The 17,199-nt window shown below is 42.7% G+C and overlaps 2 protein-coding genes across 5 annotated transcripts in view; one reads left to right on the forward strand and one right to left on the reverse strand.

Moving 5' to 3' along the window:
• The window catches only part of SYN3 (synapsin III), a 184,029-nt gene extending 181,080 nt beyond the window's left edge, over positions 1 to 2,949 (forward strand). For all 4 annotated transcript variants that reach the window (XM_054280212.1, XM_054280222.1, XM_054280204.1 and 1 more), the window contains 2 exons: positions 426 to 723; positions 2,218 to 2,949. In XM_054280212.1, coding sequence (XP_054136187.1) covers positions 426 to 723; positions 2,218 to 2,350 — 431 coding nt within the window. In that variant the 3' untranslated portion in view covers positions 2,351 to 2,949. The remainder of the gene's footprint in view (positions 1 to 425; positions 724 to 2,217) is intronic.
• Positions 2,950 to 3,036: 87 nt separating this feature from the next.
• Positions 3,037 to 17,044, reverse strand: FBXO7 (F-box protein 7). The gene is made up of 9 exons (XM_054280240.1): positions 16,864 to 17,044; positions 15,260 to 15,509; positions 14,083 to 14,310; positions 12,631 to 12,772; positions 12,068 to 12,151; positions 10,893 to 10,985; positions 9,763 to 9,939; positions 9,055 to 9,092; positions 3,037 to 8,712 (listed from the first exon to the last, which is right to left on the reverse strand). The coding sequence occupies exons 1-9, from the start codon at positions 16,983 to 16,985 to the stop codon at positions 8,308 to 8,310; spliced, it is 1,539 nt and encodes a 512-aa protein (XP_054136215.1). The 5' UTR covers positions 16,986 to 17,044; the 3' UTR covers positions 3,037 to 8,307.
• Between the last annotated feature and the right edge of the window lie 155 nt (positions 17,045 to 17,199).

Below are 17,199 nucleotides of genomic sequence, written 5' to 3' on the forward strand. Positions count from 1 at the left end.
ATGGAATGTCTCACATCAAACTGCTGGGCCCGTGAAGGGGCTGCTGACCCAAACCAGCAGGGTCAGCTTACATTTCCCACACAGTTGCTTCTCCAGTGACTCTTCCTTACCCAAGCAGGAAGTGCTCACCAAGGATAAGAAACATCAGATACATGAAGAGTAAGGCAGGTTGAAGTGACTCCCTTTGGGGAGAGCGGAGAAATTTCTTTAGTGCTGAAGAAGGTAGAGAAATGGACAACTCTAGGGAGAAGGAAATCACACCAATTTTAGGCCTGTAAGAGAGTATTTATTTGCCATATTCTTCTCCATAAAGCTATTCCAAAGAGTCTCTCCTCTTAGCAAAACTCATCCTTCCATAGAGATGTTCCATGCTTGTTGCCCGCCACATGCACTTCCTCATGTTTATGTCTACATGTCCCTTTCAGGTGGACCACGCCAGCCACAAGGACCTCAGCCTCCCCGAACAAACGCACCCCCACAGCAGCGGCTGTCTCCTCAAGGACAGCAGCCTCAGAGTCCCCAGTCCACTTCCCCTCAGCAGCAAAGGTCACCTGGATCTCCACAGCAAATCCGATCAGCAACTGGCTCCTCTCCAGTGCAGGCCTCCAAGGCAGGCGCGTTCCCTCCACAGCAGCCTCGGCCTCCTGCCCAAGGCCGGGCTCCCAGCCAGCCGAGCCCCACGGAAATGTCCAAGCAGCAAACCACCCCACACCCACATCTGAAGTAAGTCTCTGACAGACTCCTAGTATCTGTAGACATTAGAATAAGGCTGTCCAGGAAGTATCCTGAGCTGACGTGGAGAATATATCATCTGTTGTCAAGCAGCAGTCCCCAGGGACAAAGGCCTGCACAACTGTGAGTGACTTCAGAGGTAAATGTGTATCCCTTGGCATAACAGCGCACCAGTGACCTGTTGTCAGGAAAAACAGGTTGTATTTGACATCACAAAGATTTCACATTATTCCTCTTGTTCACGTGCTCAGTGTTCATCGTGTGCTCTACCCCGGCCATATCAACAGAGCCACCACCTTCCCAGCAGGGTGTATAATCCTCACAGGCTGCAAACAGCACAACATTGGCCAGAAAGCTCACCAGGGGTTATTCCTTCACTATTTCCTAAGTGCACGAGCCACAAAGGTTCTTTTTGCATTTGGTAACAAAAAGGCTGGGGAGACAGGGGGAAGTGGCCCTATTCATGTATATAAAATTCCAGATGGTGACTGTATGTGGAAGCACTCTTCTGGAGCAGAGGACACTGCTGAATTGTTGTGGATCTTTGGAAGCAGCTTTTGCTGTCACCCTGTGTGGAGAATATCTAGCTGGCGCCATGACAGGAAAACTGACCAAAAAAATGTCTGATGCTGACAAAAAGTTAACACAAGAAAATTGGTATAAACAGGCCAGAATAAAACATAGGCTAGGAATAAGAAGACAATTTCTGAGAAGCAGAGGAGCGATGTTCTAGAAAAAACTTTCAGTGATTACGTTTATACAAGCAAGAAAAACTAAAGGAGATGCATTTAAGGATCAAACTGTTGGTGCTAAGGATGCAGTCACCACACTATACGTATTTCAGATACTTTTTCCAGTCTACTTTTGTGCTGGATACCTATTACTGATCAGAAGAGACTAAGCATGGTAGCAGGGAAAACTGGGACATTTACTTCAAAAGCACGTCCTGATCTGAACTTGATCGCTAGCAGATACACAGTCAGCAGGAGCAGTGTGGTCAACCCAAAGACCTGCATTAGAGAGTTGACAGTCAGAGCAGACAGGCTGGGAAGGACAGGAAACAGCACACATTGCAGGGGATCTGGATACCAACTTACCCAGCTTCTTGGGCTCTCACAGCTGAAAGGCCAAGACCATCATTTCTGGTGAGGCTGATGAAAGACAGGTGACCCCCAATATTAATCTCTTCTTCTGTATTAGTAGTGAAATTACTTCAGGGTGTCTCACAACAGCTCACCAAATAGCAACTGCATACTTCTAGTCAGATGTTTTCATCAACACCTACCAGTTTGGACTGAGCCACTTGCCCATGCCTCATTCTGTCCTACCTCCCCCATTCCTGGATATCTTAGCACATGGATATTTTCCATGCCAACCTATCTTTTTATCCTAGCATTTGTTTTTGTGATGAAACACAAAGCATGAATAACCAGCTTTGAATTTCCACCTTCTCCTGCTGAGACTGAACTCTGTTTTCCCTTTCAGCAAATCGCAGTCCCTGACAAACAACTTCAGCATACCTGAGTCATCTCAGCGAGGAAATGCCACTGAAGATGAAGCAAAAGCTGAGACCATCCGCAACCTGAGGAAATCATTTGCTAGCCTGTTTTCTGATTAACAGTCCTGCAGCTGGATCTGTGTTTTTGTCAGCCCTCATTCTACATTATGTCATACCTGATGTCATCCTGGAATACACTCAGTGAACCCAGCGATTTACAACTAACACCTGGGTAAAGGGAATTTAGAGAACTATAGTTGTTTTAATACAAAGAAAATATTCAAATAATGATCTGAAAAGTGACTGTATAAAAGTGTCAGTGTTTCATTGGGTTTTGTGCATAATCAGAGTAATATCTGTTCTGAGTTGTAAAGCAAATTTTACTCTTGCTAACCCCTGTGGAGTCAACACAGTTATGACAGTGCAAACTAGGTTTTATTTTAATTCATATATAGTCAATACAATTAAATTCCAATTACTGAATTCTTGTTAAGATCAAGCTAAAAAAAATAAGCCTTCTTTCAGAAACACCCATGCAAAGGCAGAGTCAAGAATAAGTATCCATTGAACAACAAAGTGAGCATGCTTGAGCATCCAGTGAACTGTGGAATTTCATTATAGCAACTTCATAAAAGGTCACTTTTCAGAGCAAAACTACGTTCAAGATAAAGACGGTACCAGGCATCAGTAAGCACCAAAGATCACACAAGCAGGTCAGCCAGATGGTCTGCTGCTTTATTCCAGATCATTCTGCTCATAGCAGATAAAACATCTCTGTTTCATGCCTTGCATTTATGTCCCCTGCGTGTGACTCCCAAGGTCTGAGAGAAAAATGTCATGTTCTAACCCTGTAGCCTTAGTTCAAAAATAACCTAAGAAATGGGTCTTCCACACAAAAAAACAACTTCTGCCCCTGAAAACACCAGAGTTCACACTCACAGTTCACACAAATTCCAGACAAAACCCAGCTAAACTCCAAGCACTTTGGTGACTTGGTCACATCTGGCTGTGTATGTCCCTCAGGAGCATGCTTAATTAATAGCAGATCTGATGAAGTGCACATAGTTGTGTGCTGAGTGTTCCATAATACTGAATGGACAGAGAGATGGAGTGAAATCCTGTCTCCCGCCTTGAATTCCCACTGACTTTGCTGGGGTGAATGCAAAATGAATGCAAGGTGACAAACTTGCAATAGAACTGGAAAATTACATTTCACAAATAAGATGACCTGGGTCCTTCCTGAGACACCAAACCACAGGAGGGCACATATGGGATTATCCCAAGCAGTAACAATCAGTATTAGTTCTCCCTGACCATTCCCAAGAATTATTCTTCCAGAGAAGACAGAGATGGATCTTTGCTGATGTGCTTTTCTTCTAATCCTGCAACACTGAAAGAAGCTGTGTGTGTCTGTGCACATAGACTGGAACTGGGACATGACAAACCCCACACAACCTGTGTTCATGATTGAAAAAACTCATCCTAGGTAAATCCATAAATTTCTAGCTATTTATACCAGCTGAGATCCTAGCCCTTGCACCCAGGGAGGTCTGTTAGGAACACACCTAACGCAGGTGCCAGTCCTCATCTCACCTCCTCGACATGCAGCTTTGAGGCCAGATTTGGCTTTGTGCTTCCCTTGGCAACTTCACCATGATGATACTTAAGAATGCCCAGGGATGCCAGTAAGTCAAAAAAGTATTTGAGCCAATGGCCCAGATCTTTGCTGTCACTTAAACAAGGAGATCCCCAAAGCAGCAAAAGCAATATCTGCATTAGCCATCTTGGATCTTATGATTCACTGGTGGGACTAAAGCCAAACAAGGAAATCCTTCCTGCATAGCACCTGTAATGAACATCTAAATCCAATGAAGTCATCTGGACCTTGTATGACCTACCCCTGAGCAGGCCTTTGCACATATAATGGCAAATAACAGCACAGCTTTTCCAGATTGGAAGTCCCTCAAGAGACTCATCTGGATCAATGATTGATACCTCAAGTTCAGTATTACAGAACCATCTTATTCTCTGATGGTTTGTCTTCTGTTTTGCTTTCCTCACCTCTGTGCTGTCCTTCAGGGTTTGATAAGCAGTTTACCATGTAGCATCATAAATATATGTCATCATCTGAGAAAAAAAAACCCAATCCCTGCTGTGTTGTCTCCAGGAGCAATAAAAGAGTGAGAAATGGCCTTGAGCAAGCAGTGTCCCACTGGCAAGAGAAGTAGATTAACAGGCTTCACTATCTGTAGAAGAGGATTTCCTTCTGTAACACTTCTTTCAGCATGGTTTATGCCTTTCCCTTCTGAATGGTCACCAGAGATGCAGAGACAGAAATGAAAGTTTACTGAGAGAATCCTCAATTGCTTTATCCCCTGAAATTCCATGATTCCCTCACCAATAGACCATATACAAAAAAGGAATGGTGACTAGTATGACATGGTCCCATAAATCAACAGCAGTTCATCACTGAAAGTGCAACAGCTGGGTCATTTGCTGAGGCTGCATTTGAACACAGCAGGGCTGTCCTCTGACAGACCACAGGAACAGGACAGCACTGGCAGCTTTCATTCCCAGTAGTGACTCAATCTCTTCATTTGCCTACAGCTCCCAGCTGTCGCCTTTTGAGGGACAAGCAAACAGAATTGCATCTCACTGCCTAGCTTTAAGTTGTAACATCAAGTACAAACAACAGGCACTCTCAGCTTAATTTAGTTAGTCCATGGTTCCTGAAAAAGCACCTTCAGTTCTATTCACAGAAGTGCTTTAAAGCAGTGAGTTGATTTCTAAAGCCAGAATGATGAAAATCTGTTGTGTCCTGTAACTGTCCCCACAGTACGCTTCCCATCTACAGCTATGATGCTCACATACTAGATGCGCTAACAGGAGATTCACAAATGCATCATCCCATCTTCAAATTATCACCTTTGATGCTGGCTTTCTACTCCAAAATCCTTACCCTCTAAAAAAAGAGAAGAGGGAATACAAGGGGTATTCTTCTTTTATATGAATGGAAAACAAAGGTACACCCAAGAGGCATTTAGGTACCTAAATATAACAGTAGGGGCAGTAAGAAAACAACAGAAAAACTGGTAAAGAGAAGCTACATTTAAATCACAAGCCACACAAGCCCCACAGCACACCTTGGGATCTTTCTCGCACAGATGAGAACAATGAGAACGTGGTCAAAGCTTCTTTTGTCCTATTTGCTTTAAGTTTCTTCACATGGAAGCCAGGAAACATGAATAGGTTTGTGTGTTTGGGTCCAGCCCATGAAGTAGCTGGGACACAGCTATGACACCCAACCATATCCACCACCTGGAAAATTAGTTTACATTTTGCTGTTTAGCTACAAACTGAAGAACACCTTGACTTTCTTGTCATAGCTAGGTGTGGTATTTCAAGAGAAATGGAACACACATTCCCAGGCAAGCTAAGGTTCAGCAGAACAGCAGTCCTGCTTAAAAAATACCACTTCTAAATGCAGTGGTATTTTACAGTCTTCCACTAATCACAAGCAGTAGGTAAGACCTTGTGTATGACTCATAGACCTTGTGTATGCCTCAGCTGCTTCATCTGGTTGGCCTGAAGTTTCATTACTAAGATAAAACAATACATAGAAAAGCCAAGCATAATAGTTCCTTATTTCCAAGTGACTCAGTAGCAACCTTTACAGTGCTAGATACTGATTAGTACAGGTAAGGAATGCTTATCTTAAGGCATTTCATCTTTTGTGATTTCTCTTTTATCATTTGCAACAGCAATGATATACACACTTAACTTAGGAGCTGGGAAATAAAAAAAAAAAAAAAACAAGCAACTAGTTTTCAAGTATTTCCTCTGTTTTGTTTTCTAATTTTATACTGCTGGTCCTGAGATACTCACTTTATACTTTATACCCTGTTTTATGAATAACAGGAACTCCTCTTTAAGGAACTTTACAGTTCCAGCTAATTCAGGTTTCTTAATCTTTGGTTCACAACACCTTTACTACAATGTGAGGGACAACAAAAAAAGGAAAGGAGTATCTTCAGGTCACTTAGTGGTGTATGTGTAAAAGGGCCGAGTTCATTACTTCAAAACCAAACATTTCAATGACAAAATCCAGGATAAACTGAACCTCTGGCATCAGCCTGCAGAAGTATGACTTCATGGTTGTCTTCAGCAAAGAGGGCCCAATTCCAGAGCAGCACGTGGCTTGCCAGCAGGGCAAACCATGCGACTGTCATCAAGGCATTGGCAATGTGAGCACCACTGGCACCACAAAATTAACTTCTAACACGCATTATGTGATCACTGTTCCCAGAAATAGCTTGGAAAAGAAAGAAAAAAGATAAGTTATGAATTATTTTATCAGTTAAAGCTCTGTAACCTTATCTGAGTATTATTTACGCATTGCTGAAGCACTGCTGAAGCATCACAAGGACAAAATTGTGCAAGACCAATACAGTGTAGATTTACCTTTTCCTTTTTATAGTCAGTGGAATATAAAGAATTGCTGCAAACTCTAAGAGATCTGACTATGCATTTCACTGGTGAAAATGCTTTTGGAACAAGGCAATTCAACCACTGAAGGCAAAAGCTAAGGCTAATCTTGGTAGGGAAGGAAAACTATCTCTGTGAAGAAGAAAAGGAAGAAAGAAGCAATACAACTTTTGACAGCAAAATAAAGTATTATATTTTACTTCCACTGGCAAAACTCCCTGACCTTTCTAATGTCAGCTGATTTTATACAAAACGAGAGGATGAACCACTGAAATCTCACCAGAAAAAGCACATAAGAATTACTGATTAAATAGCTTGTATTTAACAGGAAATGTCATTCCATTTCCACAGCTGGAATTTCAAAAAAGTTTTAGAAAATAATATCAGTTGTCACAACAGCCATTAGTACCATTCACATTTATAGAAACACTGAGATCAATCATCTTAAAAAATACATAAGAAATTAAAAGTTCTAGCAAAGTTCAGTCATTCCAGTCTTCCTTTAATTGAGCTCCAGCATCAGTTTGCAGGTCTCATCAGGAAACCTTAACAGTGGTCTTGTTAGCTGCTCATTAGTTAATGAGACAACACTTGAAAGGTGCTCATAACATGCTACGACACATTTCTTTTTGGCAAGTTATCATCTGATACTTAAGTAATGGAACTAAATGGAATTTACTAAAGTCAGAACACATTCTGCTTCTTATGTTGTTGTGATTCCATCCCCACTGTAACCAGGTTCAGCCTATTTAATTCTTTAAGTATGTCAGATAGGAAGAACAGATACATTTTCACACCACTTTTAGTTCAAACACAGTAAATGCAGTCGTGTACTACAGATCCTTATTTGTAAAGTCAAGGACAAAGTCAAAAGTTTTGCTGCTGATTCTTTGTAAAATTGTTCTGCTTCTGCTTAAACTTCTGAGTTGCACTGTGGCATGACTTTACTCAATTGTTTGTAAAATGAATTTATTTGTGTTCTAATATTTCCATTGTAAAGAAAATCCCTTTGCTGTATTCTTTGTGCATTAAGTAACAATACAAAAATGCTTTTTACCTAATAAAACATTAAAGGAAAAAGGAAACAACACCTTTAAAAATTTCCATGAACACACATCCACCATAACAGTGGCAGTATCCTGTTCTATGTGGTAACTTTTTTGTTAACAACGATTATTAATTAGCTGAATAGATTTTAAACAAAACCTTTCATCCTGGCAATGCAGTAAAACTCTTCAAATAAAACAGACAAGTAGAGGGTTTGTATTTAAAGTGCTCTTTATCTGATGCAGTAAGGATTTGGCTGTTATTCTGGTCTCTAAGTAGCACTTCACAGACGATCAAGGGCAAGGAGGGGGGCAGCAGAACAAACTGCTCTAAGTCGTAGCTCTTTGAGGAACAGACCTTAAGTGCCAGGTGATACAGCACTACCAGAGCACAAAACAAACCCAGCCTCTGCAGTTGGGACATCACCATGCACACATGTTCTTGACACAGTCTGAAGGCAGATGTTAGTGCCTGGGATCTGCAATCTCCTACAGTTAGAAAGCAAGCTCAGCAACTACAGAACTCCCTGCAGGAAAAAGCAGCAATCAAATGAATGCACGGCGAATGTCCATGGGTCGGCCCCGGCTGGGTCGAGGTGGAAACCTGTCACTGGGCCCAACTCGTCCTGGAAGCGTGGGGTTTGCTCCAGGCAGGGAGCCAATGGGGTCAAAATGTGGTCTGAATGGAGGAAACTGACCTGGTGCTTCTCCCTGGCCAGGAATGAGTGAGTTAATTGGGTCTCCAACATATGGAAGTGTTGGTCTCTCATCATATTCTCCCCCAATGATCATTGGGGGATAGATTGGATTTGATGGGAATGGGTTGGGTGGAAAGGGATTAGGATAGAATGGGTTGGGATGAAAGGGGATTGGATGAGGTATAGGGGGCAGAAGCATCATGTGCCTCCATCTCAGGGCTTCCTTCTTCTGTTTCAACTTTTTCTTGTATAGCTGCAGACAGAAAAAAAAAAGTATTTTAAAGCTCTCTAAGTGTTCCAGCTTCAGCAGCTGCATTCAGTTTTACAGCACATGCTCCTCACCAGCCTGAAAACTCAGACCAGCAATTCCCCTGCCCACCAAAGACCAGGCACAGCACCCCTGAAGATCTCTAACCCTCATGAAGCATGCCCCACAACTTGTTGATGTTCCTTTCTGCTAGTCTGACCAACATGCACACACAAAATACCACACTTCTAAGCTAAACTTTAACTCAAAGTTACTGCCTCCCGAAGTCTATACTTAATTCTCAAACTAAGATTGATCTCAGAGAGATAATATTAAAAAGCCACCTACTTCTTTCCAATCTGTGTCACGAGGTCTTGCAATAGGATCTACAAAGAGAAGCAAAGCATTAGGAAAAGCAACAGATCTTGTGCCACAGATATTTGCAGTTTGTCAGAATTCAAAGAATAATCAAGATATGAAAAACACTTTTGGTCAATACATCTTTTTCTAAAGATAATGTATCTTAAAAAATATAAAGCTCCAGGTACATTCGATAGGTAATCTACTTGCACACCCATTCCATGTAAAGCATGATCTTGAAATGTTATTAAATACAGAAATCCCAGAAACGTCATCTCTGCCTTTGCCTTCTGACAGCACTTCCCCTGATTACCTTTGTTTCTTAACTCTCTTGTGAGAAATTGAAGCAGGAATATATCTTCCCTCCATTTCCTAATATCTGCAGTAGCCAATACACCAAGGCAGCAAAGGAAACAGATGAAAACAAGGAAAGCCTGCACCACACAATGGGATGAACCATGTGGAGCATCAATAATGGCTCAGAAGATTGCCAACCATTTTCCTTGGTAGAAAACTCTGCATCCCCCTGAATCACACACTGATCAACTGTACTGATTAGTATCACAAACAACTCATTTACTCACAGTATTTCAATATCATTATTGGTTGCCTGAGGAGCCTCTTATCAAAGCCTGTCAGAACTAAGCCCTCTGTCAACATGAGAACGTAATGAGAAAAAGGTGTGCCTGACATTACCTCGGAAATCCCGCAGGTACATAAACCTCCACAGAAGCTGGTCATTGGAAGCTGTGTAGAGATCACGGCAAACAGCCGAGAGAGAGATCAGGGAACGGACATCCAGGAGTCTGAAAATCCGAAGCTTGAGCTCAAGAGGAAGGACCACTAACCCAAACACATCTGGCAAGTTCAAAGCTACAGAAAGGAAAAAGAAAGTTCAGAAAAAAATACAGTAAACTCGACATCTCTTAGACAGTGCTTCTATCTCCAAAGACCCTAAAAGAAAGAAAGAACATTATAATCTTTCCCTTACATCCTCTCCCTTTGATGCCTGAGTTACACCACTTTTCTGAGCAACTACTGTGATGTGACTCCTTGCAAAACAGATCTCTTGCAACTCTAACTACACTTAAGAGGTGCACAAAATAGGACAAATGACACTTTATACTGAGCACTATGCCTAAGAAACATTGCACACTAAATTATGCTTATAGGCTACGGAGCTAAGGAATAAGTAAAGGGAAGAAAGACCTGCCCAATTTCATAACCCTGCAAAAAAGACAAATATAGAGCACATGCTTCACATAAAATCTTCATGCACTGAAGTCTAGAGGGAATTCCATTGTCTTCAGAATACAAAGCTGAGACCGTTTATGGCAGTAAGTATGCAGAGAAAGCCTGGCTTCCTACTGGTTCACAAACACCAGCCTGGGTTACTTCCTACCATCCTTTCCAAGCCCTCAAGGACCGTTCCTAGTAAGATCATTCCTGAGGTCAGACTTCCAAACATGATGTTAAATAAATGTTTCTGTTTTGACAAAGAAATAGATCAAAACTACAGAACTACTGCTATAAAATTATTGTGGTAGGATTTCCTCATCATTATGCACAAAAACAGCCACTCCATTTCCATCTCTGAAGTGAGAGTAGAGCAATCAAAATTAAAACCAGAATTATATTAACATTTTCTGAGTTACAAAGATTAATGTGATTTCTTTAGCATGTATATTTTACTTTATTTTTACTGTTTATACGCCTATCACTGAACAGCTGTTTCTAACACTCTTCCTTCAAGGCTTTAGATTGACTCCCTTCCTTCCATCCTCAAAAATTAAGTACCATCTTTAATTGCAAACATTTTCTCTCACCTTGTCGGGCAGCAGCTAGGAGAGAGTAAACCAGCTGGTCTTTAAAGAGACGGGACAATTTCTGAAGGTCTTTGTAAACACCTGCAACCTTCTCTATCAAAGAAGAGAGGGAAAAAGCTTAACTTCAAGAGGTTATAATGCAACAATTATATAAGAATTACAGTTTTCTTATTAGCACAGCTTTTTTCTGCTTGTGATCTTGATAGGAGCAGCTCTGCATCTAGAGTGTAATAATCCTGCAACAAGTCAGTCATTGAAGAACTAGAAACCATGATTGGGCTAAGCTTTTCCTTCAGCCTTAGAACGCACAGTTAAGGGAAAGACTTGAGTTCTCTGGCAACAAACTGATTCTCAAGCTGTCAGAGCTTCCTTTGTCAGACTTCAAAGCTCCTGCCTAGCACAGATCTATGTTCTAAGAGCCTGCAACCTTCATTCCTCTGACAGAAGTACTCTTCCATGCTGTTCTCTGAATAAAGAGGAGCAAGAAGACTTTAGTGTTATACTGGACACACTTCAGCACTCAGTTCTTCTACAACCTTTCAATTAGACTTGTATATCAGGGACTACACAGAATGTAGGAAATTGAGTCAGCCTGGACTGCCAGTAAAGCAACTCATATACTCCAGAGAATATAAGGATGGTCAGGTCTGTGCTCACAAAGACCCACATGGATCTGCCCTTCTCCCTCAACTTAGTTTTCACTCTAATTTCGGCACTCTGGAGAAACTATGTGGTCAGCACATGTTTTCTGACAAGAGGAATTTAACAACTACAGTACCACAACAAGAGTGCAGGTACCACCAGCCTCTGAAGCTCTGAGCTGCCAGGCAGAAAGGGGATATCACTCAGCACTGCTGTCCCAGAGATTCACACATATTCCTAAGACCTCATAAATAACAGGCATATGGGCCAAATGATAAACTGAGCTTTACAAGGTTCTTTCCTTACATTGTTAATCCAAGAAATATAATTTGTTCTAACAACAAAATGTGAGTAAATGGCTACACTCTGAAATCCTTTTGCCAAGAAGTTATGACTAACCTAAATGGTAACCACACTTTTATTCTTTTTCGCTATTCTGTACCTATTTGGTCTTCTACTAAAGCAAATTCTTACTCACTGTATCCCTTCTTTACTTTTCAGTTTACTACTATGAGATCATAGCTCAGGCATACCTGGGTCCTGAAAGCAAACAAAGGATGATGGCAATAGCTGGATTCTCTTAATACTTCTAATCTCTTCGTTGATTTTTAATGTTGCTACAAATAAAAGAAAGAAAGAAAGAAAGAAAGAAAGACATTTCAAAATTTAAAATACAGAGAGAAAACAAAGACCACTTCATTACTTAAGTAACACATAGTCTGGAAGTTTTAAGTCTTGCAGAAAACATAAAAGAAGCCAAAACATTGTAGCTGAAGCAAATCTACTCCCTTCATGTCTGGCAATGTGTACCAAAGTTCCTATGAAATGAGACAACAAACATACTTCTACAATATTGCAATGAAAAGGCTAGCTGAAACTCCTAAGGGTTAATCTCTTAAAACAAGAGGGAAAAAAACAGTCAACACAGAGACTGGAAAAGAGTATTCAGCATCAGGAAGCGGCATCCTCTGTACCTCAGCAACCCAAGTAATAAAGGTGCAGTTAAAAACACACAAAAGCACACTTAAGTTTTCTCTTCCTAAACAATGGTGATACTTAGGAATGTGCATCCAGGACAAAGACTTGACTGACTTACCATTTATAGCAATAAGATCTCCCAGAGGCACACAAGTCAAACCAGCAGAACCTTCTCCACAAAGGGGATGTGTGTACTGTAGCTTATAAACACCATTCCCTCTCCATTTCTCTGGCATGGAGACTGCCTTGGCTTCTATCCCCTACAAATGTAAAGGGATAACAAACACAGTCATACGTTAGCAATGTACCAATGCTGAAGGGTGAGAAAAGGATCAGAAGTTAGGAAATGGCAGAATGATGCTTGCAATTCAACTCTCAGATCAGTTCTAATGACTCAGTGATTATGAATATAAAGGATTATACACATTGTACCCAAAACTAACAGCAAATCTAAGTGAAGTTCAGTAATTTTTGTCCTGACAGGAACAGACATTCAGTGAGCACTCACACCTCTTTCTTTGAGACACATACTTCATTCCGTCATCCATTCCAGCATTCTGACAACTCCTGCACATAATTAATTTCCTGCTCAAAAAAAAGCTATTGCACCTTTTCTGTGAACTTACCGTATTTGACAGGGCTTTAAGAATGATAGTTTGAAGTTAATTAGAATACCTGATTCAACTAACAGATTTGCTTTCAATTTCAGTATGAAACAGCTCATATGGATTATCAGAGTGGGATACAATATAACCACAAGCACAAGTAGGTTCCTTCTTTCCTCTTAAATCTGCACAGCATTCATCTTCCCTACCTCCAAGCCTGTTCACTGCCATAAATTTTATTCACAGTGGCAAATGTATTCTTTACATAGTACTTCAAATTACGGTGCTACAATGAACTTAGCAGATTTATTAAATTGGTATTGGTCAACTAGACACCCACATGTGCTTAGTCAGCCTCACTGCAAGAAAAAAGATGAGAATTTAAACACCTTACTGAGACCAAATCTTTTTCTCCATGTTCAGCCATGTATTAGTAAACATAAAATGCAAATGAAAAAGGGAAAAGAGAATCCATACATTGTACAGATGTACTGCCACAGGTGTTTGAGTATGATACCTCTACAGATTAGTACAATCAAAGCCAAGCTTGACACTAAGTTGAATATGGAATTAGAGACACTTTTTTGGCAGACTTAGACCTCATTAAATACCATTTGACAGGATATCATTGAGATGATACCGACACTTAAGGCAGTATTTTGGGGAAGTGCCACAACCTAACCACATTTTCACATGCTCTATAGTAAAAGGCAGAAGCAGGAGGTTCAGCTGGGTCCCAGTGAGGCTGAGGACAACAGAAACACAAGGATAGGCCTCCTCTTCTAAAAGCTGCTCCAGTCTTCAGCCTGAAAACTTTCTGGGAATTTTGAGAAGCTGACCCTTCAGCAGCCCCTACAGCAAACTGACATATAGAAAGGCAGAAGCAGATCCTCAGATGCAGCTTGTATATTCCACAGCTTCCCCACACTGACCCAGAAACTTCTGTTTCTGCTGCCCGTACCTACCTGAGGTACATAGCCTGTCTCCATCATGAGAAGATGAACCAGAACGATCAAGGCATCAGTGGCACTGGTACACTCAGCAGAAAGGTAGAGCACCTCTAAGGAATGGGGTGTTTCACCATCAGCAGCCTCACTGCACAGCATGGGTTCAGAGGGATAGGAACCTGTACTTTCTTCCAGGTCAGGATCTTCTGGGACTAATCTAGAAGGAAATTCTTGGCTGGATCCTGCCTTCAGGGGAAAGCAAAGCATATATTTGTTCAGAATATTACACCTCTATATACATCAACATTATACAGCTGCTTATTCCAGCCTGATTCCCCGTACAAGTCTTATGGGTTCATTATACCTCCATTTTCTAGCATTCCAGATGGAGACTGGGATCATATATGTAGCCCTTGTGGTTTTTAATCTTTATAATGCAAACCCTTCATGAAAGGGTCTGTCATTTTGTTGCATATACTAACTGAAGGCAAAGTGATCATAGTATATTAAACCTTCATCAGAAATTTTGCAACATACATAGGAATAATTTAATCACTACAGTATCAATACGTATTTGAACTTAGCCAATATGCACAGCAAGTAACCCAAATGCCAACTTGGACTGCCAACAAACACAACAGGCCTAAACAGCAGAGGAGGAAAAGAAAAAAATCAATCAATGGAGTGCATCTGCTGCCACTTGAGGAACACTGTGGCTTCACTGTAGCTTCCTTTCTTATAAATCATGGCATGCTATTAATTAACTGACAAAACTACACACAGACACATTATTAAATAAAAGCAGAATGAAAACTGTAAGGAGTAAGGGTCAGGAAAGGGGGAAAAGATAAGAGCCTATCTTCAACACTGCCTGTTGCATCTGCCCCAGTCTAAACTCGGTTCCTCAAGAAGACGACACTGAGGCAGGCAAGAAACATCATCCTTACTTCCTTAAGTGCATGTTTCAGCAAAAACATATACTCCTGTAACCCTGAAACACTCTGGGCTCTCTTCTGTGCCACACTGATATACAATGAACAGAGACAAACTTCCATTCAAATAACCAAGCATGTGTCAGACAAGGATAAGGAGCCAAATATTCCCAAGAAATTCACTTCTATATAGACAGCAACTGACACAACAGGACACCTCCCTTTTTGTCTTGTGCTGTACAGGAAAATTCTCATGTACTTACCCTCTCACCACTCTCTTGAACTTCCACCTGCCCTTCTCTTGCACTGTTGGCCTGACTGTTGGACGGCTCATGACCATTCTGAAGTGGGGCAGGAGTAGCAGGAAGAGGAGGTAGGCTGGGCTGTCCATCTGGCTCTTCTAGTAATAAGCATATCAAATCACCAGAAACAATCCCATATGAAGCTAAGGTCTTCTGATCCTCTGTGAGAGCATCTTTTCTGTTCAGTGTTATTGAAAACGTGGTATCAGAACTGCAAAATAATTTTAAAAAGCAGTAAGGAAACATGGTTGGCTGCACTTGGATAGCTACACACTGGACATGGCAATTGGTGCTGTGGTTTAGGTGGCCTCAAGGTGATTGGTCAAAGATGGGACTTGGTGATCTTGTCCAACCTTCATGATTCTATGATTCTACAATTAGAAATGCATACTGCATATTACAATAGTATTGTGCCATGGGGCTTAATCCACTAATAATTACCCATATATAAAAGAAGTATGGGTGAGGGGAAAAAGATTATATGAAACTATGAAAAGATTATATGAAATTAATTCCCTCATGTTTCTCACCAAGTACATTTTAAGTTGCTGCAGCTGCTTGGTAAATAAAATTTCATTTACAGAAATTGGTCATAAAACAGTTATGAAGGAAAGCAAGTAAGTATCCTTCAAAAAAGATTTCACAGCTAGGAAAACAAGATCTAAATAAGCTACTGCCTCGGATTATTTAAAAATAAATAGTGTTGAAGATTCAACTAACTTGCTTTCTCACCAAGCTAAACATTTATTCCAATGATCAGCAGGTGTCCTATAGAATGCTAGCTGCAAATGAGGAAAATGAGATAAGACATTTCAGGCCAAAAAAAAAAAAAAAAAACCAGAAACGAAACTGGTTAGCAGGGAAGCAGCTACCCAGCAGCAGCTACAAAATACACCCACTGCGGCAAGGCAAGCAGTCACTTCGGATTCCTCCTGCCCACACCGCTGTGTGAATCACCAGTGAAACAGCAGCGCGTCGGACCGAATTAAAGGTTTCTGACACAAACCCTTCAGCCAGCATCAGAAAACTCTCCCCTTTTACAGGCGATTCATTTTCCTACGGAGGATGCCGTGAGTTCTTCGCAGATAAAGTGTTTATGAAACTTCAACCGAGATTGTCCAGGAAGCCTGAGAGAAGTGTAAAACCGAGACCCTACAGCATTTTGTAACTTCAGCGCCACGCAGAAATCTCAGTCAGCTCTGACCGCGCTGCAACCCGCACTTCGCAACTGAGCAGTGCCGAAGTTTTGCTTTCCCGCTCCGCAGCGCCCAGCCGGGAGGCAGCCCGGGTCCCAGGCCCGGCAGGAGCCCGGGCAGCCGGTGCCGTGGGCCGGGTAAAGCGGCCGGGCCGGGCGCTGCCAGTGCCGGGGACGCGCCTCGGGCCCGGGCAGCGCCGCCGCCGCCGCCGCAGCGCCGCGCCCGCCCCGCAGGGGGCAGCACCGCGCCCGGGGCCTGGGGCAGATCCCTCCCCCCGCGCCGCGTGGTACGGTCCCGCCGGCCCGGGCCGCGCACGGGCGGCATGGCCTCCCCCCGGCACCCCTCGCGATGGTTCGCTCCGCTCGCTACCTGTACCCCCAGGCGGGCAGCAGGGCCAGGCGCAGCTGCGCGCGCAGCTCCCCCAGCGTTGGCTCCGCCCCCTGCACCTCCAGGGCCGCCGTTCGCTTCTGCAGCCGTACGCGGAGCTTCATGGCGGCGGCAGCGGGACGGGCGGGGTCTCCGCGCCCACCTCGCGCCCCGAGCGGGCCCCGCCGGGCGGCGGCGGCGGGGAAGGTGGCGACGGGGCGCGGGCGCAAGGGCTGCCGGGCCGGGCCGTTGTTTTGGTTGTCGCGGAACCGCCTCAGCCCGGCCCCGGCCCCGCCTCCGGGGCTCGCGGCACGCCCCCGATCGCTGTCTCTGCGTGCC

Source organism: Melozone crissalis, unplaced genomic scaffold (genome assembly GCF_028551555.1).
Source record: "Melozone crissalis strain CALT ecotype California unplaced genomic scaffold, PUWL_Pcris_2 ptg000004l_1, whole genome shotgun sequence".
Lineage (NCBI taxonomy): Eukaryota > Metazoa > Chordata > Aves > Passeriformes > Passerellidae > Melozone > Melozone crissalis.

Bases quoted from the DNA above. Each gene is read 5' to 3' on its own strand.
- FBXO7 (XM_054280240.1), bottom strand. From the start codon at position 16,985: ATGAAGCTCCGCGTACGGCTGCAGAAGCGAACGGCGGCCCTGGAGGTG. The intron at 15,510-16,863 runs GTAGCGAGCGGA...ATTATTTTGCAG, and splicing joins CTGCCCGCCTGGGGGTACAG to TTCTGATACCACGTTTTCAA. The intron at 12,773-14,082 runs GTAGGTACGGGC...TTACATTTGTAG, and splicing joins AGACAGGCTATGTACCTCAG to GGGATAGAAGCCAAGGCAGT.